The sequence below is a fragment of the Trachemys scripta genome, chromosome 5 (assembly GCF_013100865.1).
Source record: "Trachemys scripta elegans isolate TJP31775 chromosome 5, CAS_Tse_1.0, whole genome shotgun sequence".
Classification (NCBI taxonomy): domain Eukaryota; kingdom Metazoa; phylum Chordata; order Testudines; family Emydidae; genus Trachemys; species Trachemys scripta.
Genome location: NC_048302.1, coordinates 32,173,863 through 32,200,204, shown reverse-complemented (window position 1 = coordinate 32,200,204; position 26,342 = coordinate 32,173,863). Strand labels below are relative to the sequence as shown.

Genomic DNA, 26,342 nt, shown 5'->3' with positions numbered 1-26,342 from the left:
GGGGGGGGGGTGGATAAGGTTTTGGGCAGTCGGTGCAGGTAGGGGGTAGGGTCCGGGGGGGCAGTTAGGGTGGGGGGGGTCTCAGGAGGGGGCAGTAGGGGACAAGGAACAAGGAGGCTTAGATAGGGGGTGGGAAGGCAGTTAGGAGCAGGGGTCCCAGGAGGGGGCAGTCGGGACAGGGAGCGAGGGGGGGGTTGGGAGTTGGGGGGGGGCTGTCAGGGGGCAGGAGTGGGGAGAGGGATCGGAGCAGTCAATGGGACAGGGAGCAGAGGGGTTTAGATGGGTGAGGAGTTGTGGGGGGGGGGGGGCTGTCAGGGGGTGGGGAGTGGTTGGATGGGGCATGGGAGTCCCAGGGGTCTGGGGGTGTGGATAAGGGTTGGGGCAGTCAAGGGACAGGTAGGGTCCTAGGGGGCCAGTTAGGATGGGGGCAGGGTCTCAGGAGGGGGCAATCAGGGGACAAGGAACGGGGGGAGGGTTGGGGCTAGGGCAGGACTCCTCCCGTCCTCTTTTTTGCTTGCTGAAATATGGTAACCCTAATTCAGGGAAGTTGTGTCCCTACATTAGGGCCTGGTCTACACTACAAAGTTAGGTCAATTTAAAGTACATTGGTCAGGGGTGTGAAAAATCCACACCCATGAGCGGTGTAGTTAAGCTGACCTATGTCCTTGTGTATACTGCACAAGGTCTGGAGTGTCGCAGCAAAAGCTAAAAGATCTGACATTAATCCTCTGTTTTGTATATTCTTATAAAACTGGATTGTGGAAATCTTTAGGTTGCTAGGATTTTCTGCCTTAGTTTTTCCAGTGTAGCCATCTATATGTGCACAAAGTATTTATTCCTTTCAAACTGCAAAATAGCAGGCACATGGAAGTGTTTTGGGAAAAGTTAATTGTGTTTTGTGACTATAGTACTCCAGGCTTGTCTTGATTTCCTGTCTGCTATTCTAAAATTATTATTGCCAAAGCAGTGATCAAAATAGATGTGAGCAGCTGCCACATCTAAAATTTTGTCTGAACAAATCTAAAAACAACAAACACTCCCTTGAGTTGTAACTCTCAGTGGGGTAGGTAAGAGTTTTTACACTATATGCCTGAATGTGTAGCCATGCCCTTAGTGACACCCAGAGCATGGGGCTGCATCTCTGACAATCTTGACTAATAGCCATTGGTGGACCTGTCCTTCATGAATTTATCTAATTCTTTTTTGAATCCAGTTATACTTTTTGCCTTCACAACATCACAGGGCAACAAGTTCCACAGGATGACTGTGTTGTGTGAAGAAGTACTTCCCTTTGTTTGTTTGTTTTAAACATGCTGCCTATTAAATACAGTAAGAAAAGCAAAATCCAAAAAAAGTACAATATCATCTTTGTCTATATAATATGAACTATTTTAAACCTGTGTTTAAGCTCATGCCTATTTCATTCAGTGATTCTGGTAGGATGTAGTTTTTCATTTTACATTAAGCCAAACTTCAGTTTCCTGAGGCATCTCAAAACTATGAATATGGCTATTAAAATTAGTTTAAACCCTCGGTGAACAAAAGGCTGCTATGGGGAGTTGTGGGTTTCAGCATAGTATTGTTTCCCTTTCTCTGAGTATCCCTCTGGAGCTCTCGGCCCGTTCCCTTGAACACTCATAGAACTCTCAGATTCACTGTTCCCAAAGACATACCCATGCTAACAGCTAAAAATAGCAGCATAAATGTGGGGGCCAATGGGTTAGTGCAGGTTAGCAACACAAGTACATAGTCAGGGCCCCCACTGTGCTAGTACACCCATGCTGCTGTGTCTACACTGCTATTTTTAGCCGTGATGTTAGTATACAAGAGTGTAATTGATACTAGTCCAACTCCATATGCATAGCCCATGACAAACAAAAGAATGTTTTCTTTTAATAGAGGCAGTTTTGTTCAGCTACCCACTGACTTCTGAAACGTTTCTATTATATATTAGAGGTATCACACTTAACAGACACCAGAACAGAGCAAAGAACTTGCCTGCAGCTGATTCCTGAAACTTAAGCAGGGCTTCAGTTGCACTATCTGTCAACATTTATGGGTCTACAGTATAACTGAAGAGTAAGATAACTCACTCACTAGCTAACTATGTGGTTACACTGTTGGATTCATTTCACTCCTGACAAAGTAGCTCCTCCTAATCCTTCAAGTGTGAAGTTTTAACCACCTCCCTGAAATTACTATTGTGTTACCATTAGGATTTAATGTGCAAAAACAAGAGATGGCTTTTTTGTGGGGTTTTTTGGTGAACTATTAGCTATGAGGTCCATTTATTCTAAATGCAGTCATTTTGGTTAGTGTACTGGAGTATTTTAGAATGAAGGGAAGAACTTTAATCTGCTCTTTAGTCTTTATGGAATCCTCCTATTTCCCTAATTTTTAGTTTTTAATCTCTCTTGTTTTCCAACCCTCAGGCTCTAGTTCTACCCATTTTTATATGCAGATATGTACTTTGGGATTTGGCAAACATGTTGTGATACAAGTGTAGGGATTAAAAAAATATAGCCACAGCACTTGTGATAAATATATGCTATTCGTCTCAGACAGAACTTTTCTTTACAAAATGAATAGGTGTATAGATTAATAGTAATTATTATAGTGTCAAACATTTACACGGCACTCTACCAACAGATTGAGACACGTTTCCTGCCCTAAAGTATTTACAATGTAAGTGAAAATAAAAAAAAAAATACTAGACATAAGATAGCAATTAAGGTTAAAAAAAAAAAAAAAGAATGTGGAGAGATTATTTCAGGTTAGAACAGGAAAGGAAAGATTCCTGAAAGCTGTGAGTGGTAAGGAGGGATTAGAGGAAGGAAGAAGCTGACAATTGTCTGAAATGGGAAACCATGACAAGCACAGGGGACAGAATAAGGCAGGAGCAATATGAAGGGACCAAGAAGGAGAGAATAAAATAGGGAATAACAAAATGAGAGCAAAGAGGCACAGTAGGTAGGGAGTGAGAATATATAGGACCTTGACAGTAAAGACAAGAAGCTTGAATTTGATGCAGTAAGGGACAGGAATCCAGTGAAAGGGTTCACAAAGGGAATAACTTGGTCAAAACAGCAAGTTCCATATTTTTAAAAGAAAAATAAGATATTTTAAAAGACAAAATACTTAGGTGTGCACATTGCACTGGGATTTTCTCCAAGTGACCTAAGGTGCGGATTCTAAGTAAGGTAGCTGTTGTGCAAACATTATTTGGGGGGACATTCAGGATGTAATGTTTAAAGCTGTGCAGCAATGAGGCACACAATTGTCCCTGCACAGTTCTAATGACCGAACTCCCATTGACTCAATTTTGCATGCAAAGCCATATGTCCAAGACCCTAAAGTGTAATGTTTCATAGGCAAGGTCCAGACTTTGAACTTAGATGGAGTTTACCAACAGCTTTGGGCTGCATTCCCAAGCAACCTGACTGCACGAAGACCTGGTCCTGACATGCCGGGGCCACTACCGGCCTTACATCGTCCATGGGCACCTCTTAACGGTTTCATGCCCTCTTGAACTTAAGAGGTGCCCATGGACGGTGTGAGGCCAGTAGTGGTGTTCTTGGGCCCACTATCTTGGTGTTGGGTTGCTTGAGAATGCAGCCCAAAGCTGGTGGTAAACTCCATCTAAGGCTAAATGCTGGCACGAGACTGCTAGTCAACAAATACTGTAAGGGAAAGTTGATCCAGACTTTAGGGGTACTCAGCTCAACATGGGGGTGGTGGTGTTGAGCTGCAGGGTCTTGGTTCAGTACACTAATTAAAAATATAGGGTCCGGGTCTGAAATTTCCAGTTGGCTCCTGCCCCTGAACCCCCTCATTGCTGGTGCTGGTTGGATCTGGGGTCTGGTTCAGTCCAGTGATATAAAACCAAAAGCCCAGTTACTGCAGCGAGGACCTGGTTGGATTATTGCTGTTTTTCTCCCCACTCAACGGGAGGAGGGCAGCGGGCTGTACTGTACAACCCCGCTGAGCACACGAGGGGCTGGGGAGAGCCCGGCCGGGCGCGCCCCCTGAATCCCCTCATCAGCCTGCCGGGAGCCGCACGGGCTGCCTAGCCCGGGTAGGGGCGGTGGCCACTGAAGGAGGGAGGCGGGCTAGGGGCGGGTGGTGCAGGAAGCAGCGGAGGAAGAAGACGAGCCGGGGAAGGCTGCGGTGTCTGTTAAGCTCCAGCTTTGGGGGGGCTGCACTTCGAGCTTTTCTTTGTGGCCATGGCGAGCTCCAAGCACCGGCGCATCGGCAGCAACTCGGGTAGGGCAGGAGAGCCCGGCCCGCGGGCTCCGGGCACTAAGGAGCACAAAGAGGCGAGCGTGGGGGACTGGCGGGGGGCGGCAGAGCCGTGGCCCTGCGGGGACCGCGGGGGGGGCCAGGGCTGCGCTTCTCCCCCTGGGCTCGGGGGTGGGGGGACATTGTCTCTAGGGGCGCAGGGGGAAAGGCACCTAAACCCTATAGTTCCCACATGGGGGGAGGGGGGCTCCCTTTACTGCCTCTGTGCTCCGCTCCTGGGCGGCTCTCTGCAGAGCTTGGGGGGTCTGGCCAGGCTGGGCCGTGCAGGGCTGGCGACCATCGCCCACTTGCCCTTGCCCTTGCGAAGGGAAAGTGAAAGGCGAGAGCGGAGGGAGCCCGGCCCGCCCTTTGTCTTCGGCTCTCAGCCCAGGGCTCCTGCCTCGCCAGCAACACAAACAGCTTCTGCCCAGGGTCCCCAAGGCGGCCGCCGCCCTGCTGTGGGTTACTGGGCCTGCGAGTGGCAGCCCCTAGGGCAGGGATCTGCTGTTCTTTGCTACACTCAGTGCTTAATTTGTAATGAAAGAGGTGCCCCGGCCTCAAGGAATTTTTTTTTACTTTCATAACTGATGGGCAAGGAAGAGGTGCTGGGGCTATGAACTGCCAAGCCTAGAGGTGCCAGAGCAAGCCTGGGCACGAATTAAACACTGATTACACTGCACTTAGTCTTGCAGTGCCAGGCAAACCAGTGATTCATAAACAATGCCACCTTTGGTTGGCAAGTTTCAAACAGGATGCATAAAATGCCCACTATCCACTACTTATTGATATTGATTGAAGGAGCCAGAGGTAAATTGTTCCCACGCATACATTGCACATTAAATTAATAGAATGGGAAGTAGTTCACGCTCAGTCAAGCTAGTGTTTTCTTAAAATAAATGAAAGCAGGTTTGCAATGTGTGACACTTGTAGTTATTGATAAAGGTGATTTAACAGTGCCTTTAAAAGTTATTTTATTTCTCTTCTAAAGAACGGTATCATTTAAAAAATTTATAGCACCTCTTATTGTACCCAGGGCATGTAAAACACCTCTTAATACATGCATCTCTATTAACCGAAAATCAATTAAAAAGGAATAGAACTTCACAATGACTATGCTCCCAGACCTCTTCCCCAACCGTATTTTCAGAACTGGTATGAGTAGTAGACTGCACAAAAGATTGCTTTTTTGTTTGCAAAAAAACATCCCCACAAACCAACAAAAAAAACCCCAACCAAACAAAATCCCTTCAAACTTCAAAATATTTACCAGTTATGCCATTGTAATTACAGCTGTATAACCCCATGCGGACAAACTTATTTCAGTGTAAGAGTGTCTTTTCCAGTTTATCTTAACCACCTTCCCAAGCAACATATACTAAACTGAAAAAAGCCAGTCTTATACCAGAGTAAGGATTTGTCTACATGATCATTTTTGTTGGTAAAACTTTTGTTGGTCAGGGGTGTGAAAAAACACTCCCATGACCAACATAAGTTTCACCGGCAAAAGTGCTGATGTGGACAGTGCTGTGTTGGCAGGAGAGGTTCTCCTGCCGACATAGCTAACGCCGCTTGTTGGGAGTGGTTTAATTATGCCTGCAGGACAGCTCTCACCTGCCAACAAAGAGCGGCTACACCGAAGACCTTACAGTGGCATGGCTGTGGCGGTACAGCTGTGCTGCTGTAAGGTCCGTAGTGTAGATATACAAGAGTGTGTACTTGGGGAATGATACCAGTATAACTATATTGGTTTTAATTCACACCTTAGCTTATTCCAGAATAACTTTCCCATGTATACAAGCCCTTAGTTTGCAACTAACTGAATGGGGACACAATAATAATGGTTTTTTATGTAATATTGTATGTATTTTAGGAGCACCCCTCCTGTTAAAACAAAGTTTCTGTGGAGTGGGGTGTGGTTGCTTAGTCCTCCGTGCACCCTGTGGCATACCCTAACACAGGCTAAAGGGCAGCATTGGCACTGCAGCTGATTTAGAATGAGATTAAAGAGAGCGTAGCTAGCACTTTGAAATTTGGACCCATGCTGTCCGATACATTGCCCTCTACCCACGCAATCTGCTTCTTGCCATTGAAGGTACATTTACTGCAGATACACAGCTGGCTGTGTGCTCTAGCAACCAAACCCTGCCATAAAGCTACAAAGATTTAATAGGATCATGGAACTGGAAGGGACCTCGAGAGGTCATCTAGTCCAGTCCCCTGCACTCAAGGCAGGACTAAGTATTATTCTAGACCACGCCTGACAGGGATTTGTCCAACCTGCTCTTAAAAATCCCCAGTGATGGAGATTCCACAACCTCCCTAGGCAATTTATTCTAGTTAGGAACTTTTTCCTAATGTCCAACCTAAACCGACCTTGCTGCAATTTAAGCCCATTGCTTCTTGTCCTATCATCAGAGGTTAACAAGAACAATTTTTCTCCCTCCTCTTTGTAACAGCCTTTTATGTACTTGAAAACTGTTATTGTGTCCTCTCTCAGTCTTCTCTTCTCCAGACTAAACAAACCCAATTTTTTCAATCTTCCCTCATAGGTCATGTTTCTAGACCTTTAATCATTTTTGTTGCTCTTCTCTGGACTTTCTCCAATTTGTCCACATCTTTCCTGAAATGTGGCGCCCAGAACTGGACACAATATTCCAGTTGAGGCCTAATCAGCATGGAGTAGAGGGGAAGAATTACTTCTCGTGTCTTGCTTACACTACTCCTGCTAATACATCCCAGAATGATGTTTGCTTTTTTTGCAACAGCGTTACACTGTTGACTCATATTTAGCTTGTGATCCACTATGACCACCAGATCCCTTTCTGCAGTCCTCCTTCCTAGGCAGTCATTTCCCATTTTGTACATATGCAACTGATTGGTCCTTCCTAAGTTAAGTACTTTGCATTTATTTTTATTGAATTTCATCCTATTTACTTCAGACCATTTCTCTAATTTGTCCAGATCATTTTGAATTTTAATCCTATCCTCCAAAGCACTTGCAACCCCTCACAGTTTGGTATTGTCCGCAAATTTTATAAGTGTACTCTCTATGCCATTATCTAAATCATTGATGAAGATATTGAACAGAACCAGACCCAGAACCGATCCCTGCGGGACCCCACTCGTTATGCCCTTCCAGCATGACTGTGAACTACTGATTACTCTCTGGGAACGATTTTCCAACCATTATGCACCCACCTTATAGTAGCTCCATCTAGGTTGTATTTCCCTAGTTTGTTTATGAGAAGGTCATGAGAGACAGTATCAAAAGTCTTACTAAAGTCAAGATATACAACATCTACCACTTCCCCCATAACCACAAGGCTTGTTACCCTGTCAAAGAAAACCATCAGGTTGGTTTGACAGGATTTGTTCTTGACAAATCCATGCTGACTGTTATTTATCACCTTATTATCTTCTAGGTGTTTGCAAATTGATTGCTTAATTATTTGCTCCATTCTCTGGGTACAGAAGTTAAGCTGACTGGTGTGTAATTCCCCGGGTTGCCTTTATTTCCCTTTTTATAGATGGGCACTATATTTGCCCTTTTCCAGTCTTCTGGAATGTCTCCTGTCTTCCATGACTTTTCAAAGATAATTGCTAATGGCTCAGATATCGCTTCAGTCAGATCCTGACACATTGACTTATACCCATAGGAAAGAGGGAAAAGGTGTTAGAGGAGGGCCCCATTGTAAGTGAATCTGCTTCAGATGAATATAGTTAGCTTGTGATGCAATAGACAACCTCTGGCATTCAACTCATACCCTTGAACAGTCACCACCCACATGTTAGGAATCATTAACTATAGCATCTCAGGTTATTCCCTTCAAACCAGTCATCTGTTTTTCTTCTTTCTTATTCTTACGCCCCAGTGAGATTCTCAAAGTAGCCATTTCCTCCCCACCCCCATCTTTCCAGTGAGGACTGATCCAGCTGATGTTCTCAGAGCATGCAGACTGGTTCAGGCCCTGCACAAAATACATCCACAAGTGCATGCTTGTTAATCTACTCAGTAAACCCATGGTTAGGGCACTCACCTGGGATGTGGGAAACCCAAGTTCAAATCCATCCTCTGTTTGATGTGGCACAGATACTTGAACCCAAGTTGTCACATCCCAGGTGAATACCTGGGTAGTGGGTGTTCCTCTCCAAATCTTTCCTTTGGAGCTGTTACACCTTAAATATTTTTGGAGCAGGACCTTCCCCCTCTCCCACTTCCCAGGTGATGCCCTAAGCACTAGGCTGTAGAGTCACTCTGTTTCTGTGGCCTGGTGATATAAGAGGCTTGAGTTCCTGCTTTAAATTCCCTGCTTGATTTGCAAACAGGATCTTCCCACATCCCAGATGAGTGCCCTAACCACCAGGATATGGGATAGACTGACCTAGAAACACCCTACCACTGCTTGTCCCTGGTTATCTTTTGTGCAGGGCCCTAAATAGGAGGCATGTTCTGGGAATATCTACTGGCTTGGTCCCCTTTAGGAGATCGTCTGAGAATGCCACCAGGTCTTAGGTGTGACTAGGACTTCAAGCAATTTGGTAGCACCAGCAATTCCCATAGGAGAAAACAGTCTAGGCCTCAGTAAATATACCATTACCATGTGGTTGCAATCATTGATATCTTTTTAGTGCCCAAGGATTCACTTAGAGTTAACCAATAAGGAATACACAGATTTGAATAGCAGTAAGCTTTGAAAGGAATGTTGTCACTTCATTTGGCCCAAATTTTAGATATTGTAAAAAAGAAACTTTTAATATGAGATTTTCAAAGGAGCCAATAGAAATTTAGGTTCCCAGATCCTACTGAATTCCAATGGAAGTTGGGTACCCCTCTAACTCCCTGATGTTCCTTTGAAAAATCCCAGTTTTACAAGACTTATGACCAACAGAACATTTTCATTAATTAAAAAAAATTAGAAACTTTAAAAAAAAAAAACAAAAAAAACCCCAAATGAACAGTTCCAAGCAGTATTTGCAATCCAAATGCTGTAGAGTTTTTCTAGTTGAGTATATGAAACTCAAAAGTAAAAATGACTAGAAACTGATTAAACAGAAATTAAATTAAGAGCAAGCAAGAAGTCCTCTTTAGTTTTCTTTAGCCTGAGACCCAGCAAACAAAGGGTATCTTACCTCAGTCAGATAAAACTCAACACACAACATAGCTTACTTCAGCATAGTTCACCAAGAGACAACTCCTTTGGCTCAGCTGTTCTCCCTTGAAGCTTATTTGTCTCAACCCCCACTGCCTGATTCTTTCTTTCCCTTTTCTGGGATAATGAGGAATTCATTAATTCCCCACAGCTTGCACTTCCCTGCATATCCCATCATTAAGCACATGTAGCGGTGGCCCTTCCTAAAGAGGAAGGTTAACTTTTCCTTGTCAACACTGAGATAGGCCCAATACGCCGATCACAGAGACCTTAACTATGTATTTGCATACTTAGGTATGTTTTTTGGGAGAGGTTGGCAATTAAGTGGAAACTTGACTTGTAATTTCCAAGCTAAGGAAAGATCGTTTTTAAGGGAAACAATAAGGTTTTCACGGGTTGGGTGTACTTTGGCTGAAGTGATACTTTATCAGCTTTAACTCCAGGTTTTCAGGCAAAAACGATTGTGAGTCTCATACACACACGTTCTCTGTAATAGTTCTTTTGTTTAGGATTCTGAACTATGTTGTTACTGCTAAGTTCAGCTGTGTCTATGTTAATACTTTTCAGCATTTCTCCCATCATTAGTCTAGCACCTTTGTTGCAGTTCTTCTGGTGGTAGCCGCAGTGGACTTGCTAGTGTAGACAGGCTACAGGTGTTTCCTACACTGTTCCATCTAACCTTGACAGTTAGACAACATGATGGTAAAAACACTGGCAACTGGTCTACACTAGCATTTCCACCATTGCTGTCACCAGTAGAGATATACCTGTGCCAGATCAATAATAGGAGAAATGCTAATGTAGACAAGGCCTTTGTGACTTGATTTCAATGGTAGGGTACTGATGGGGCAGTAAAGGGCAAAAAATAATCACAAAACCTAACAAACATGGTCTGTCATGGCTCCGTGCTTTGACTCCATTCATTTGATTTATTACAGAAACAAATTATGAAAGGGTGTGAGTTGTGTAGTATAAAAATGTGTTCATTTTTTCTTTTTTGCAGCTGATACGTTGTATGTTATGACAGTGACATTGTGGTGTTTTCAATTGCAGGGCAAATCCAGGTGGATAGTGGGCCTGCTTTAAATACCAAAGGTACAGTAAAGTGTATTACTTTCATAAAATGGCTAGGTTAAAAAGAGTATTGTGGGCTGTCACACTTTTAGTAATATGGATCATGAGATATCTTCAGATCTATGGAGACACTAACGTATAGGTGGGAGAAGATGGGAACAGCACATAGTTGACAGCTTTATCTTTAACATCTTTAGAACAGTAGGTCCAGCTCTGTTTTCCTTGTACACTCAATAGTGTTATTAATTTCAGTGGGAGTTTTGGGTGTACTAACACGGCTGATGTACATATTCTATGCATTTTAGCAGAAGAAAGGGTGTGAGTTGTTTGCATGTTTTAGAATTTTTCTGCTAGTTGGATGTCCTTATACCTACATCACTTACTAAATTGTTGAGTGACACAGCTAACCTCAAATAAATGCTTAGTTTCAGGCTGATTGCATCATGTATTTAAAAGAAGTGCCACTATGTGCTAGAAATTAAATAGTGTATTCAAAAGCGTGCACAGTTTTTGCATGAACTTACAGAGGCTGTGTGTTAAAATAACCAGATGGACAGCTTGTCATTTGCATATGCAGTGTCCATGACTGCAGGTATATAATTTATGCATCTGCATTTTTGCAATTTTAAAAATCTGGTCTTTTGGGGGTCACATGTTTAAGAATGGCCTCCAAAAGTAAACCCATAAGATTATGCACCCCACTACGCGTTAATGCAAATCAAGTGATTTCCTGCCTAATTATCTGGCCTGTGTATGAACTGCCTTGTTTAAGTTAGCAAGTGTACTTTACAAATGGTTGCACATACTCTACATGTGAGTCCTTAAAAAAGAAGTGCTGGAATGGATTTCCAGAACTATCACTCATACGTGATAGTAATGGAACCCCACCAAAAAAAGTGCCAGAATGGCATTCTGGGGAGTTGCAGTGTGACTCAACCCCTAATTTAAGTTTAAATTTGAAAATCTCCCACTTCCTAAGATATCAAATTTTCTTTTAATAATTGGGTTAGTAATTCAAACACCCTTTGGCTTTCTTTTTATTATAGGTGGAGACCAAAACGTCACAGAAACAGATGCCTTTGAGAGAAGGTAAATGCCTTTGTTTTAATCAGAATGACTACAGATGGTAATGGAAGATAGAGACGTGAAAGTGAAACTCAAAACATTTATGATTTGGGGTTTTTTTTAAATCTTTGTTAAGACCCCAAGCTGAGTACCCAAGGCAGCCCCTTAATGTTACAGAACATGTTTATCAAACTCCTACATATCAATGAAGTAGTAGTGTTCATTATTATTTTATTATGGTACCATCCAGAGGCCCTAGTAAGGATCAGAGTTCCATAGTGCTGGACAGTGAACAAATACATACAGTAGGAAGGGCTAGATTAATGAAGGGGACTTAGGCATTGCAACACTAACCTCCTGGGCAACCTGCTATCGAGTGGAATTCATGGTCCCAAGTTAGGTACTCTGGTTTCCCACACAATGCATGGGGAGAGTTAGATTCCTAAGAATGGGATTCACTGGAGCCAGCAAGCTGATTAGAGAGCTACCTAAGCTAGCCAGGAGTGAAATGCAGAGGAAAGGGGTGTGTTTAGGGCCCAGATCCACAAAGGGATTGAGGTGCCCAAGTTCCTGGTTGAGGTGCTGCTGTGATCCACAAACCCCCTGCTCAGCTGCTGCCTAACCTTGTAGGCGCCTAAATTTACTTGGTGCCTAAGGTCTGTTGGTGCAGTAAGTTTCTGTCTCTGAGTGTGTGCCTAAGTCCCAGCATGATCCTCCAACCAGGGGAAGACAGTCATTTCCCCACCTCTCTTGCTGGTGGGGTCAATGTGGTAGAAATACTCAGAGCATGATGACCAGATCCGGCCCCACTTAAAATCCAGCTGGAGGATAAGGAGGTGGTGCTGCCATTCTTACAACATTCAGCCCAGTGGCTGGTTAGAGCACTCGCCCAGGATGTGGGAGACCCAGGTTTAATTCCGCCCTCTCTTCCTTGAGAGAGTGGGGGAGAAAAAATTTGAACAGGAATCTCCCACTTCTCAGGAGAGTGCTCTTACTACCGAGCTAGGGGATATTCTGGTGGGGGTCTCTCTCAAGCTCTCCTGTTGAAGCCCGTCTGCTTTGTATAGGTATAGTCACTGGGACAGAGAGAATGATAATGACTCTTCTAATCTGGTAGTTAGGGCATTCACCACCTCTCTCTTGCCCAATAAATATTTATTTATGCAAAGTGGAACAGCTTCAACAAGAGTGACTGAGGGAGCCTACTTCAGAATACCCAATAGCCAGACTGAGGGCTCCCATTGGGAGTGGGGAGACTTGTAGTCAAGTCCCTGCTCAAAAGCAGGAGGCATTCAATTCTGGTCTCCCACATCCCAGGTGAGTGCCCTGGCTATTTGGCATAAAGGGACTAGCTTCTCGTCAGAGTTGTGAGTGGTGCCTAAATGTTGGAGTTAGGTCCCTAATTCCCCTTCTGAATCTTTCTGAAAAAATCAAAACATTTTGTAAATGTCAAAACGAACCATTTCTGCGTTTCCACATTTTTTTCAACTGAAGCAGTTCACAAAGTCAGCATTAATTTGTCAAAATATTTCGGTCAGTCCAAATCTGCATTTTTTTCAGTGAAAAAAGTTTCAGCTGAAAAATTTCAGCTCTTAATATTCATGTGTGTGAACGCACACACACACACACACCCACCCACCCACCCCCTCACTGCTGCCGCTTCCCCCATTACCTGTTTTGGGAGCGTCTCTTTGTTCCTAGTGGTGGCTCTGCCCCCTGCCCATGAGAAACAGGTGATGCACGTCAAGTGTGACAGGGATAGGAGAGACAACCGACATGAAACTGCATGAATGTCACCACAACACAATTCTTTGGGAATTGAGCGCTCATTTGAAATTAGGTTAGCGCATTAATTTTTTTTAAATAGAGTATTTGTATTTTAAAAGGATTAAAGTAAAACGTACATTCCAGATACACCTCTACCCCGATATAACGCGACCCAATAGAACACGAATTTGGATATAATGCGGTAAAGCAGTGCTCCGGGGGGCGGGGCTGTGCACTCCAGCGGATCAAAGCAAGTTCAATATAACACAGTTTCACCTATAATGCGGTAAGATTTTTTGGCTCCCGAGGACAGTGTTATATTGGGGTAGAGGTGTATAACTTTATGGAGGAGGAAAGGGAACTAAGAAATACAATATGTGAACAACAGGCATATACTACATATGTAGGGAAACAAATTGTCTGAAAAATACATACAATAACACTCTATGTTAAGCCCTTTCCAGACCACTTCTAACCATCAGAAAAATTAGGTGGTGGAACAGCCTTCCAATGAGAGTAGGAGGGGCAAGAAACGTAACTTGTTTCAAGACTGTGCTTAATAAATTTATGGAGTTAATTGTATGATGAGATTGCTCACAAATGGCAGGTGGCCCTTCCATGACTGCTATTAGTCAATATCTCCAATGGCCAGAGATAGGACATTAGAGGGGAAGAGCTCCGAGTTACTACAGTTAATTCTTTCCCAGGTGTGTGTCTAGTGGGTCTCGTCCACATGGTCAGGGTCTCACTGATAGTCATATTTGGGGTCTGGTTTGAACTAGAGTAAATGGTGGATTCGCTGTAACTTGAAGTCTTTAAATCAAGATTTGAGTAACTCAGCCAGAGGTTATGGGCTTACTACATGAGTGGGTGGATGAGATTCTGGAGTCTGCGATGTGCAGGAGATCAGACTAGATAATCATGATGGTCCCTTCTGGCCTTAAAGCCTGAGTCTATAAACAAAGATTTATTATTTTTATGAATCAAGTAGATTTATATAAACCCTATTGCAGAAGTGGGTCTTTCAGAGGGACTTAAATGTGGACAGGGTAGAGACTTTGCAGATGAGCTCAGGAAGGTCGTACCATTCATAGAGGCAGTGTGTAAGTGATTAATAAGGAAGAAATACAGGGGAAACTATGCCCAGAACCAGTTCTACAGATATTGAGATGACATGCAAGAATTGCATATGTCCTCATACCAGCCATTTTCACAGACTTCATTCAACACCATTCTCCAACCATCAGCCCAACCATCAGCCCACCCATCAACTAACTTTTCCCCTCACCATCTTTCTTCCTGCTAGATAATATCCAGGACCCAAATGGCCCTGGTTATATGTTTAGAACAATCCACAGAATTTCATTGCAAGTCTGTTCTGCTTATCAGAACAATTAGCAAATATATATTTTTATACATATTTTATACATTATGGGCTAGTGAGACATATGCACATACAATATTTGACATATTACAAATACATATAATACAAATGGTGGGGGCAAAGTGTGAGAGAACTCTATGTGCTCCCCACATAGAGGCAGCAATATAGGGAATAGCAACTGAGAAGCAGCCTCCAGCTATGTCTTTGTTTACTGAAAACATGACATGGTCAGTCCTAGGGTGCCAAGTGTGATAGCTCAGGTTGGGTCACACTGCCCTACAAGTGGCTCTGGTCATGCTAGCTATTTTTGACAGGTAAGTATTTGGTTTCAGGTCTTCTCAGGTGCAATGTTTACTTTTGTCCCGATTTCATGGGAGAAGCTGTTTAAAAAATTGCATATGCTTCCTAGTGGGTGTTTGAAAATAGCTTTTTAGTATGCATCTCAAGTTAGACAGGGATCACTGTTTCATTCCATAAGATAATTTCTTTCTTCAGTAGATTCGGATAAGTTGTATGTACCAAATATTTATGGCTTGTATTCATTTTTTTTTTAAACTGTGGCCTATTGTGGAAATTTATCTTTTAAAGTCCACACCGTCGCTGCTCAAGTGATTTGGAGGCTATAGCAGGTTATACCCGACATAGTTTTCCTATTGGTGGAGGTTGAATAATTAAGGGGAAGAAAAATGCCCCATCTTTCTCTACCTTTTTCCCCTTTTTTGATTTTTGCATACTGAGCATGGTGATGCTAAGAGCAGAAATGCTGAATAGTACAGACTTGTAACTTAGTCACTGGTATTAAGGACATTTTGATTTCATCTTGCTTGAGTTATTTGGATTTAGGTAACTTGTCTCGGGTGAGCATGAATGAAAATCTCTCTCTGTCCCACCAGCATAAGTACCTAACATCGCAATGTTGTCTTCAGAAAGTTATGTGACTATTTAAACTGCCATGTTCATGTTGCATATGATTCAGTAAACAGTAACTTCAAACAAAATTCTAGTTAGTGCACACTTACATTATCAAAAGGTGTCTGCACTGTGACTTTTAAAATAAGAAGTCTGGCTAAACTGTGAAACCTGGAGAATCAGTACAGAGTTCAGACTCCATTTTAATTTATCATAATGTGCCTAGTTATTGCATTGGCAGTCTTCTGTCCTGGAATTCAATAGATAATCCAAGCAAACAATGAAAGTTACAGAAACAGCTTTTTAAACTCAGAATTTACTGGCCTTTGTCTACTGCAGCCAGTTCTTTAATGGTATTTTTGAATGACTCATTTAATGTGCCCCAGATTTTCAAATGTGACTAGGGATTTGGGTACCCAACATCTATAGTCACTCTTGAAAATCTTGGCCGCTGAACATATGTAGGTGAACTAATAATTATTTATTTGTTAATTGAAAGGCATGTTCTCTCTTTGTAACAGCCAACCATTTGATCCAGCAGCACAATACAAAATGAACCACAAGCGAAGAGGGGTTGCTTTAATCTTCAATCATGAGCAGTTTTACTGGCACTTAACACTGCCAGATAGACGTGGCACACTTGCAGACAGAGACAATCTGAAACGCAGGTAAGATGATATTTGGCTGCTTCACAGAAGGATACTATTTTTAGATAAGTTAAATAAAAATATGCAATTCAAAGTGATTTGTCATGAAAATTATATAAGCAGCTCTAAAATAACTGATTTCATTGACATAATTGTGACTGAAAGATTTTGCACAGTACCCCATGATAAAAAGAGTTAAATGTCTGCTTCTGCTCCCTTTGAAATAATAGGCAGAACTCCCATTGATTTCAGTGGGGACAGGATCAGGCCCTGTGCAAATAGACTGCTGAGGTACAGGCAGCCATCAGGGTGAGGAAGACTAAGTGGTGATCTTAATTTTTAAAGGCTTTTTAGTATTGTGTAACTAAGCAAACAATTTATTTTTCTGTCTCAATATCATGAGGGGGGAAAAATGGAACACATATTTTTATAGGTTAATATAGAAAAAAGGTAAACTTGATTGTAACGTCACAAACTGGTAGGAAGTGCCGGGGTGGGGGAGAAATGTATAGTACCTGAAATTACTTTCAACTCATTTTTTGTAATTGATTAGATTTCAAGCTGATTGTGCCCATTTAATATTATTTGGCAACATTAGTTTATCTTATATCCCTAATGCATTCAAGCCAAGTGATGGCTGGATGCAAATGTCTACTGTTGAGATAGAAGTTCTAAATATGAGTCTTATAATTGTGCAGCTTATGGTAGGAGATAAATTGACTTTTGTTGATTCACATCTTGCACTTCCCGTGATTCACTAAACCAGTAACCAGTTTGAGTAAGTGATGTGAAGTTCAACTAAATCTGTTTAATACCTTATGCCGTCCAATAGCAAAGTAGTTCAAGGACAGGTTTATAGGGTAAACAGATGTACTGTATGATACAATTTCAAAAACTGACTGAAAAGTTAAGGAAGTTAAGAAGCCTTTATTCCTATTCACCTAGCAAGTGCATGCAGTTCTAGCTGCTAGCAAATGCAAAATAGGCAACTGGTAGTTACCAAAAAGCAGATTTAGGGAAGCAGGGCAGCTTTGCAGCCAAATAAAGCTCTAGGAACAATTGTGCTGTACGTCCGAATGTTTATGTAGCTAACTCAAGGAGCCAGTATAGTCTAAGCTTAACCATATGCTATTTTACAACAATTTAGATATGCAAAAAGGAAGGGATATGTGACTTATAGAAAACACCCATGTCTCCTAGCACTAGTTGTCTTCCGCTGTGGACTACCAACAAATTTCAGACTCTGCCATCACTGACAATATTAGATATAGAGAGACATAGTAGGTGAAGTGTGACACGGGTTGGATCACAGAAACCCGCTTGGGACTGCCACGTGATGTGCTGGGACTACCTCTGAGTCCGTTTTCCCTGGCAGGTTAGGACTTCAGGGCCCTGCCTGGTTGTGCCAGACACGCTTGCCTGCTGCAAACACAGATCCAGGTCTGAACCACGTCCCCCACAAGCTGCAGGCTTAACTGAAAACAGCTTAAGAAATGCTCCTGTCTCCAGCACCCCATGGGGTCCAAACCCCAAATAAATCCATTTTACTCTTTATAAAGCTTATACAGGGTAAACTCATAAATTATTTGCCCTCTGTAACACTGAAAGAGAGATATGCACAGCTGTTTGCTCTCCCAGGAATTAATTACTTGCTCTGGGTTAATTAATAAGTAAAAAGTGATTTTATTAAATATAAAAATTAGGATTTAAGTGTTTCTGAGTAATAACGGACAGAACGATGTAAATTACCAAACAAAACACACAAGTCTAAGCCTAATAGTCTAAGCTTCTTTGGCAGACTAGCCTCCTTCTAGTTTGAGTCCAGCAATCACTCACACCCCTGTAGTTACTGTCCTTTGGAGGGGTTTCCCAGGGGCTTATATAGTCTCTCTCTTGTGGGTGGAAACCCCTCTCCTGTGTAAAATCCCCTCCACAAGATGGAGTTTTGCAGTCACATGAGCAAGTCACATGTCCATACATGACTCAGTTCTTTAAAGGCCAATGCCACATTCCCAGGAAAGCTCAGATGTGGATTGGCATCTTTCAAAGTCCATTGTCAGCTTAAGTGTTTCTTGATTGGGCACTTACTGAGAATAGTCTTTTCTCAAGAAGCTGACCAAATGCTTCACTGAGACTACTTAAAATCAAACAAGTACATAGCCAATATTCATAACTTTGAATACAAAAAGATACATGCATACAAATAGGATGAATATATTCAGTAGATCATAACCTTTGCAGAGATAGGTTACATGGCCTATCTAGCATAAAATCCCAGTTATGTCATATTTACACTCAAAAGCATATTTCTATAAAGCATTAAGGGCTGCAACATCATAAGGTGTAATTTTTTTTATTGGACCAACTTCTATTTAGTGAGAGAGACAAGCTTTCAAGCCACACAGAGCTCTTCTTCAGGTCATCCCCAGACTTGAAGAAAAGCTGTGTGTGGCTTGAAAGCTTGTCTCGCTCACTAAATAGAAGCTGGTCCAATAAAAAATATTACCTTATCTCTCTAATATCCTGGGACTGACACAGCTATAGCTACACTGCATACAATATTAGATGTAGTAATTAGAAACACATGTCCCTCAAAAGAAGTGATGGCAAACCCACTATTCCATTCACAAGAAGTGCAGTTCCATAGTGAATTTTGTTTTAGCCTATGGAACTATGCAACAACACCACATCATGGTGTTGAGGAAATGAGTAAAAATGGGTAAAGCACCCAGGCTAGGCTGGCATTGACCTGATGTCTATAAAGTAACCAGTTACAATTGTAGTAGATTAGCACAGAGCTCACAAGGGAAGTGGCTGCACGTAACCTAATCAAAAGCTTAATACAGGGAGGTGGCATAGCCCAGCATCAGCATATTTCAGGACACGATTAAGTTTTTATATCATGTTTACATTAAATTTCTGATTTGATAGTATTATAACCCTTCAAAAAAAAAAAAAAAGTCCAAAATTGTCATTTTGGCTCATAGTTGCCTGAAAATGAAATTACATTTTGGCAAAAATGGAAGTTCTACTTTATTTTGCATATTGGTTGGTTTTCAGACAGGTCCCTGGGGGAGTTCCTCAATTATTTGTGTTTTCTGTTGCTCTTAACAGAATTCCTGTTTCATAAGAACACCTTCACTTTATAAATTACTTTTTTTTTTTGTTCTATGCGTCTTTAAGACACTCCTGGGTATCAGGTTTGGGTACCATTACATAAATTAACATGGATATCTATTCTCTCGAGGAAAAGGTATAAAGTTCCAAAGGAAATAACAAAAGCGGTGGCATTTTTAGCATAACTTATTAAAGGATACTTATTAAAATGTGTGTGTTTAATGATAGTTTGACAGAGCTTGGATTTGAAGTCAGATGCTTTGATGACCTTAAAGCAGAAGAGGTGATACGGAACATTTATGAAGGTAGGAGACCATGTAGTAGGTATGTCTTAGCCTACTTGCAGGAGCGGTTTTAGATAAGATTGTATTTTTCTGTCATTGTTAAAACAAGTTCACTGTAGCTTGAATTGTTTCCCTTCTATGATGAAATCCCATGACATAAAAAGACTAAGGAACAGAAAATATATTATTTTATACCAGTAGTATCTTCATTGGTATTGCATTGCAAGTGTTGGAATTCCCAAGATGCATCTATGACCAACAGAAGTAGTGTTTACACAGCATCTCTCTAACTTCCAGTAGACTGGATCCTCTGCTTGTATGGATCAGTGTAGTTCCAGACTTCAGCAGAGCTATGCTGATTTACAGCAGCTGAGACGCTGACTCAACATATTTCGAATAGGACTGATTTGAGATTAAATGGCTATATGTGGTTCTGAGTGGACTAATGGTGGAGTGTTTAATAAATACTGTAAGCTTGCGTAATCATCTAAACACAGTTCCATTATTTTAGTGTCAATGGACAACCACAGTGATGCTGACTGCTTTGTGTGTGTGTTCCTGAGCCATGGTGAAGATAATCACGTTTACGCCTATGATGCTAAAATAAAAGTTCAGACAATGACAAACATGTTCAAAGGAGACAAATGCCCAAGTCTAGTAGGAAAGCCTAAAATATTTATAATTCAGGTAAGATCTCTGTTCTTGAATTTGTGTACTTTTTTCCCCAGTGGTACAGAGGACAGTTCTTTTAGGGATAACTTCTTCTCATGTGGAAAAGGTGGTGGTTATTATGACACTTCCAAGAGGCAGCTTGCTACTACCTGCCCTTAGTGAGTCCCCCACTCTGCTTCACTGACACTGCCAGCCTCATGCACCTGCTTCTCTCACAAGGGTATTCCCACACTTCTTTTCAAGCTGCTGCTTACACACAGAACACCCCCCCCCGAACTGATCTGTAAGGCTACTACCCTCTTCTCCTTCCAAAAGTGGAGAATAGGTCAGTATGGTGTCTGCTATGCTTTGATATTTCTAAGTTGGTGCCTGTCACTATTAAACAGCTTGCTCTACCACTGAAAGCCCTGGGGATGTACAAGCAGGACAAAAGGTAGTTCTTTCTGAACTTAGTCACATAAATGAAGAACATCTAAACAAACAGGAAGCGTTTCTGCTTTCAGAATTTTGTTCTGTGATGGCTAAGTGTACTTGGCAGATGAGAGGATTTTTTCTCCTGCTAGGCATGTCGAGGAGATCAACACGATGACCCAGTCATTGTTTACGATGCAGTGGACAGTACTGTAGACAAGTCCAATGTCAATGAAACTGAAGTGGATGCTGCGGCTATATATACTTTACCTGCTGGTGCAGACTTTCTAATGTGCTACTCGGTTGCAGAAGGTATGTTGTTATTTTGCACTTAAATTTCTATCATCTAAATCCTGCAGGAGTTTTGCAGCTGTATCACTGCTGTTTCACTAAATACAGTAGGCTTGCAGAGTTTCTTCATCACACAATCAAAACAAGAATTCAAGTTCCTTAAACTTACCACTTTGCATGTCTGCATGAGTGGTGGTGTCTCCCCCACATGGTGTAAAGGCTCGAGAATAAATGAAAATATGCCATCTAACTTGCAATTTTTAAATGACTTTGAACTCAAAGCATACTGATCACATCCCTATCAATGAGCTACCTGTCAGGAGGAAATATTCTTCTGCACTTCTAGCGGCATGTCATTTGGATGTGATTTCTTAAACCTCCTCACACATATGGGTGCCCTCCCCAAACCATCTCATTCCCAATCCTGAAGACTCTCCTGTAATTCAACAGTGGGTGAATTTACAGAACTGTTTCTGCTACTGAATCAATATTGCACTCAACTTAACATTACCTGATGTCAGAAAGGTATAAAAATATTAATACAAAATCTTTTTGCAAAATATTGTATAAAGTCAAAGGGCAAAATTAATCACTAATGTGCAACTCCATTGACAGAAATGGAATTGCACGCATTATAAGTTATGAGGAGAGATTAAAAAGACTGGGACTTTTCAACCTGGAAAAGAGACAATGGGGGGGGAGGGGCTCTATGATAGAGGTCTATAAAATCATGAATGGTACGGAGAAAGTATTGTTTCTCTCTTAACATAAACACAAGAACCATGGGGGCTCACCTGATGAAATTAAGAGGCAGCAAGTGTAAAACAAACAAAAGGAAGTACTACTTCACACAACACACAGTCAACCTGTGGAACTTGTTACCAGGGGGTGGGGTGAAGGCCAAAACAGATTTAAATAAATTCATGGAGAGTAGATCCATCAGTGGCCATTAGCCAAGATGATCAGAGATGCAACCCCATGCTCTAGGTGTCCTGAGCCTTTAATTGCCAGAAGCTGGGAGTGGATGATGGCATGGATCACTCGATCACTCACTTGCCATGTTTTGTTCATTCCCTGTGAAGCATCTGGCAGTGGCCACTATGGGAAGACAAGATACTGGGCTAGATCGACCATTGGCCTGACACAGTGTGGCTGTTATTATTAATCCCAGGTTAAATCTGATTATGCAAACTTGCCAAAGTACTATTTTTATCTCTAACATCCGAGTACCCAAGATAGCATAAACAGTGCAGAGACGTATATCTAAAACTTATCTGCAGTCCATGAACATGACTGGCAAGAAATAAATTGTGATATTGGAAGTTATTAACTGTGGCTTCTAGTCTTCAGTTAAGGTTAAATGGAGTCCTATGCTCTTATTTCCCAATAGGTTACTATTCTCATCGTGAAACTCTAAATGGCACCTGGTATATTCAAGACTTGTGTGAGATGATAAGAAAGTATGGTTCTTCCTTGGAATTCACAGAACTTCTCACTCTGGTTAACAGGAAAGTATCTCTTCGCAGAGTGGATATGTGCAGAGACATGAGTGCAATAGGAAAGAAGCAGATTCCTTGTTTTGCCTCAATGCTGACTAAAAAATTGCAGTTCACTCAAAAATCAAAATAGATATGCTCATCTGTGAGAATGGCATCTTATTCAGATTCACTCCAAAAATGGAAAATATCTTCATCACTTAATCTTGTAGTCTAGAAGATCACTGAGTGAAGGGATTGTTCTCTTGTTCAGTAGTTTATAACATGATTTTCAATGTAGCTAGAGAACTGCACAGTTATTCACATCATGCATTTTCCTTAACAGGACTATTTTCAAAAATGCTGGGATCAAATTTCAGGAGCCATAATTTAAATACTTTTAAAAAACCTTTCTATATTAGAAATTATTGCTTTGTTATAATAAATCAGCATTGCAGCAACATCAGTCTCAGGGAATTTTGGGAGAAATAATTGTAACACTGATTTCTGTGTAATAAATATTGCAAGGTGCTCAGATCCCATGGTAATGAGGGTCATATATGTCCTAAGAAAGAAAACACTTTTTAACCAATTTTTTAAAATGTTCTGACTTGCACTTGAATGACACCTTGTCTACTTTCTAACTGCATTCTAGCATTTTGTAACTTTTTTTCACAAATTTTTAAAACTGCATTAGACTATAAAAGCTTTTTTTTTGTTTTTGCACTGACATTAATTTATGAGGAGTGCAACTAAGGTATGTTTGTAATTTTTCTGTATCTTAAAAATATTTAACACCTACAACGCATTAAAAATGTGCAATGTGTGTTTCACTCCAAGCCTGTGTGATATTTTGTCTTCAATTTTAGGGAGGAACTGAACATCTAAGAAGCACTGCTGTGTTTGGGCTCTTCCTTACTAGATCAATACCCTCTCTTCACTGAACTTTAAAGAACTGCTGTAGTTAGAAAAATGACAGCATGGGGTTCCATTTATTCTCTCTCTAATTTACACAATAATTATAGTCAGTTCACAATCCAAGAGACTTACCATCAATCAAAAAACAAAACAAAAAACCACCCCAAAACCACTATTCTTTCTGCCTTTTACTTCATCAAGAATAGTAAACTCAGATTGCCAAATCTTTTACCTGACAAATTTATTCTGCATTATTTTAAATACCCTCTTAGAAATTTGGAAGTCTTCATTGCTTGGTTAAATATTTTCCCACAACCTTTGAATATGGGAAAATAACATCTTTAAATAAAATGTGTATTTAAACTTATAGTACCCTGAACACTGCATGCCAAACTTTAATCTATTACTGCAATAGCACCCTGAGTTTATACTAGTACTAGTCAGGAGAGCTATGTACAAATATGTTCTTCAGCTCCCTGAAGAGTAGCATACATGTCATGCTGTAAAAATTAATACACAATACAGCCTGAATTAAGAAAAACTACAGGTGACTGACTTGGTGTCCGAAATTGTTTGTTGTTTTAGATTTAAGGTACCATATTATATAGATGCCCGAGACTTATAGTATATACTGACCTAAGATTGACTAGTTTTATCATTAAATTTTATTCATTCAGTATATAAATCGCATACAACTTGATTAGGATAAATGATCAAAGCATCTAACAAATGTATTTCTCTAAAAGGAAACTGAGCGAGTCTCTCTCTCCCTCTCCCTCCCCCCCCCCCAATTTGATATTAGATGTAAACTAACCCTGTATATTCATTCTAATAGGTATCTTTCTAAAAATTTATTCTTGCTTTGTAACTTAAAATCAAATAATGCAGAGGATCTTAGTCTGTGGTTCAAGGTTTCTGTACTCTGATTTTGTCAGTTAAGACAGCACCACTGCCAGAAGTTAGAGCCATGGAGAGAAATCCAAGAAATGGTTTCCTTAATTCTGGGTCAGAGATTCCCTCAACTTGGGGCCTTAAGCAACTCATTTAACGTCTATACAGTTTAGTTTCCCCATCTGTAAAATGTGGATAATACTTATCCACTTTCATAAGTGGCAAGAGGTTCTGGATGGGAGATACTGCAGAAGTATAGAAATAGAGTTAGTATCACAAAATGAGGACCATCTTTTTGGCTCTGATTCAGGATTACTTAACCACATGATTTACAGTTCATCTCTGTTCAGGAAAGCACTTATCATAGAATATCAGGGTTGGAAGGGACCTCAGGAGGTCATCTAGTCCAACCCCCTGCTCAAAGCAGGACCAATCCCCGGACAGATTTTTGCCCCAGATCCCTAAATGGCCCCCTCAAGGATTGAACTCACAATCCTGGATTTAGCAGGCCAATGCTCAAACCACTGAGCTATCCCTCTCCCTTTTTAAACATGGACTTTCCTGAATTGGAACTTTAGACAGGAGACTTGTTCAAGTATAAAAATACATTTGACCATAAATACCAGAAATCTTTCCATGACATATCAAATTTTTGAGCTATTCCTCTGCTGTTGTTAATAGTCCCATCAAAAATAGTAAAATGCTTCAGTACACTAGACCACTACACTGACTCTTATGCCCACATCAATTTACTAAAAACGGAGAGACAATTTTATTACAAGATCTGAATGCATATTTTGAAAGATTTCTTTATTTCAGGAATTATTTTTTAAAAATCTAATGATATAATAGTTTTAATCAACATTTCTAGTAATGTTCAGAACTATAGTGGTCAAAAATATTCAGTTTGCAACATAGAAACTAAATATTGGAATCGGTGTTGGAAACGACAGTTCAGTTATGAAAAAAAATTAGTCTTTGTCATTAATTTCTTGTATTGGAAGTTGCAGATGTAGGGGCTGATGCAGGCGTCTCAGGGACTCTTCAACCTGTAAACACAAGAGAGAATTAAATGGAAGATGTTCTGTGTCCATATTTATCCCTTTCAGTCACCCCTAATTTGTACCTTCCTTTCATACTCTCAATATTCTTTCCCTGTAGCCAGGTTTTTCGCTTCTGAGAAGACACTAACCTTATGACGCAGATTTCCCACAATAATCACAAGTGCAGCCTCCTGGTCATATCACTCTAGGGATTACCATCCAAAAACAATTCCTGCCATCGGTGAGTTAATCTGTCAGTCAACAGACTGACCAACGGGAACTGCAGACATACAGATGCACAAACATCCTCCTTCCAGGCAATTGAATGTAGGACCCCATGCATAGTGCACTGTCACCTTCAGTCCAAAGCCTAGGAAAATTTATAAAGCCCATTTCCTACAACAGCAGGACTGAATTATTTTACATGCTCTAGCATAAATTGCAAAATTCACACTCCAGACTAATGTCAGATAGTGCAAATATTTTAAAGCCCCAGCCTTGATAAAAGGAACTAGTTTGAATCCTACACAATTATTTTTTTAAAAAACTTAACTCCATCCATTCACTAAGGGTTCTTGATCAAAAACCCAAGGGAGAATTTCTATTTACTTTAAATAGGCTATAAATCAGGGTCCTTTTTATTTATTGTGGACTGGAGGACTCTCTCTATTTCTCATGGAGCAGTGAAGATTTTTCCCAGTTCCATATCACTGCTACTATGGAAGATGGAAACTGGAGAGAAACCAGCTTATCACTGTTGGGCAACACAAGTGAGTGTTTTCACCCTCCCCCCCAGCCTCCAAAGGCTGCCTGAGCAGTGCTGCAAATTTCCATTCTTAATTCCTTCCTTCCAGCTTTTAAAGAAACTCCAGGTAAGCTGTTACATATGCACATTTTTAGCACACAAAATGAAAATGCATAAATAAATAAATCTAAAAGCCACTTTCCAATTAGCTCATGATTTAC

The 26,342-nt window shown here is 41.0% G+C and overlaps 2 protein-coding genes across 3 annotated transcripts in view; one reads left to right on the top strand and one right to left on the bottom strand.

Annotated features, from left to right (window-relative positions):
- The window catches only part of PLA2G12A (phospholipase A2 group XIIA), a 36,360-nt gene extending 13,003 nt beyond the window's left edge, over positions 1-23,357 (top strand). Inside the window, exons 1-8 of one of the 2 annotated variants that reach the window (XM_034771428.1) lie at positions 4,105-4,263; positions 10,482-10,523; positions 11,549-11,591; positions 16,149-16,295; positions 19,620-19,696; positions 20,187-20,362; positions 20,911-21,070; positions 22,440-23,357. In XM_034771428.1, coding sequence (XP_034627319.1) covers positions 4,224-4,263; positions 10,482-10,523; positions 11,549-11,591; positions 16,149-16,295; positions 19,620-19,696; positions 20,187-20,362; positions 20,911-21,070; positions 22,440-22,678 — 924 coding nt within the window. In that variant the 5' untranslated portion in view covers positions 4,105-4,223 and the 3' untranslated portion in view covers positions 22,679-23,357. Of the gene's footprint in view, positions 1-4,104; positions 4,264-10,481; positions 10,524-11,548; positions 11,592-16,148; positions 16,296-19,619; positions 19,697-20,186; positions 20,363-20,910; positions 21,071-22,439 lie in introns of those variants that run through there. The other variant, XM_034771430.1, reaches the window with a different exon arrangement.
- A 1,765-nt stretch (positions 23,358-25,122) lies between these two features.
- Positions 25,123-26,342, bottom strand: part of MCUB (mitochondrial calcium uniporter dominant negative subunit beta) — an 89,011-nt gene continuing 87,791 nt past the window's right edge. The window contains exon 8 of the mRNA XM_034771427.1: positions 25,123-25,382. Coding sequence (XP_034627318.1) covers positions 25,305-25,382 — 78 coding nt within the window. The 3' untranslated portion in view covers positions 25,123-25,304. The remainder of the gene's footprint in view (positions 25,383-26,342) is intronic.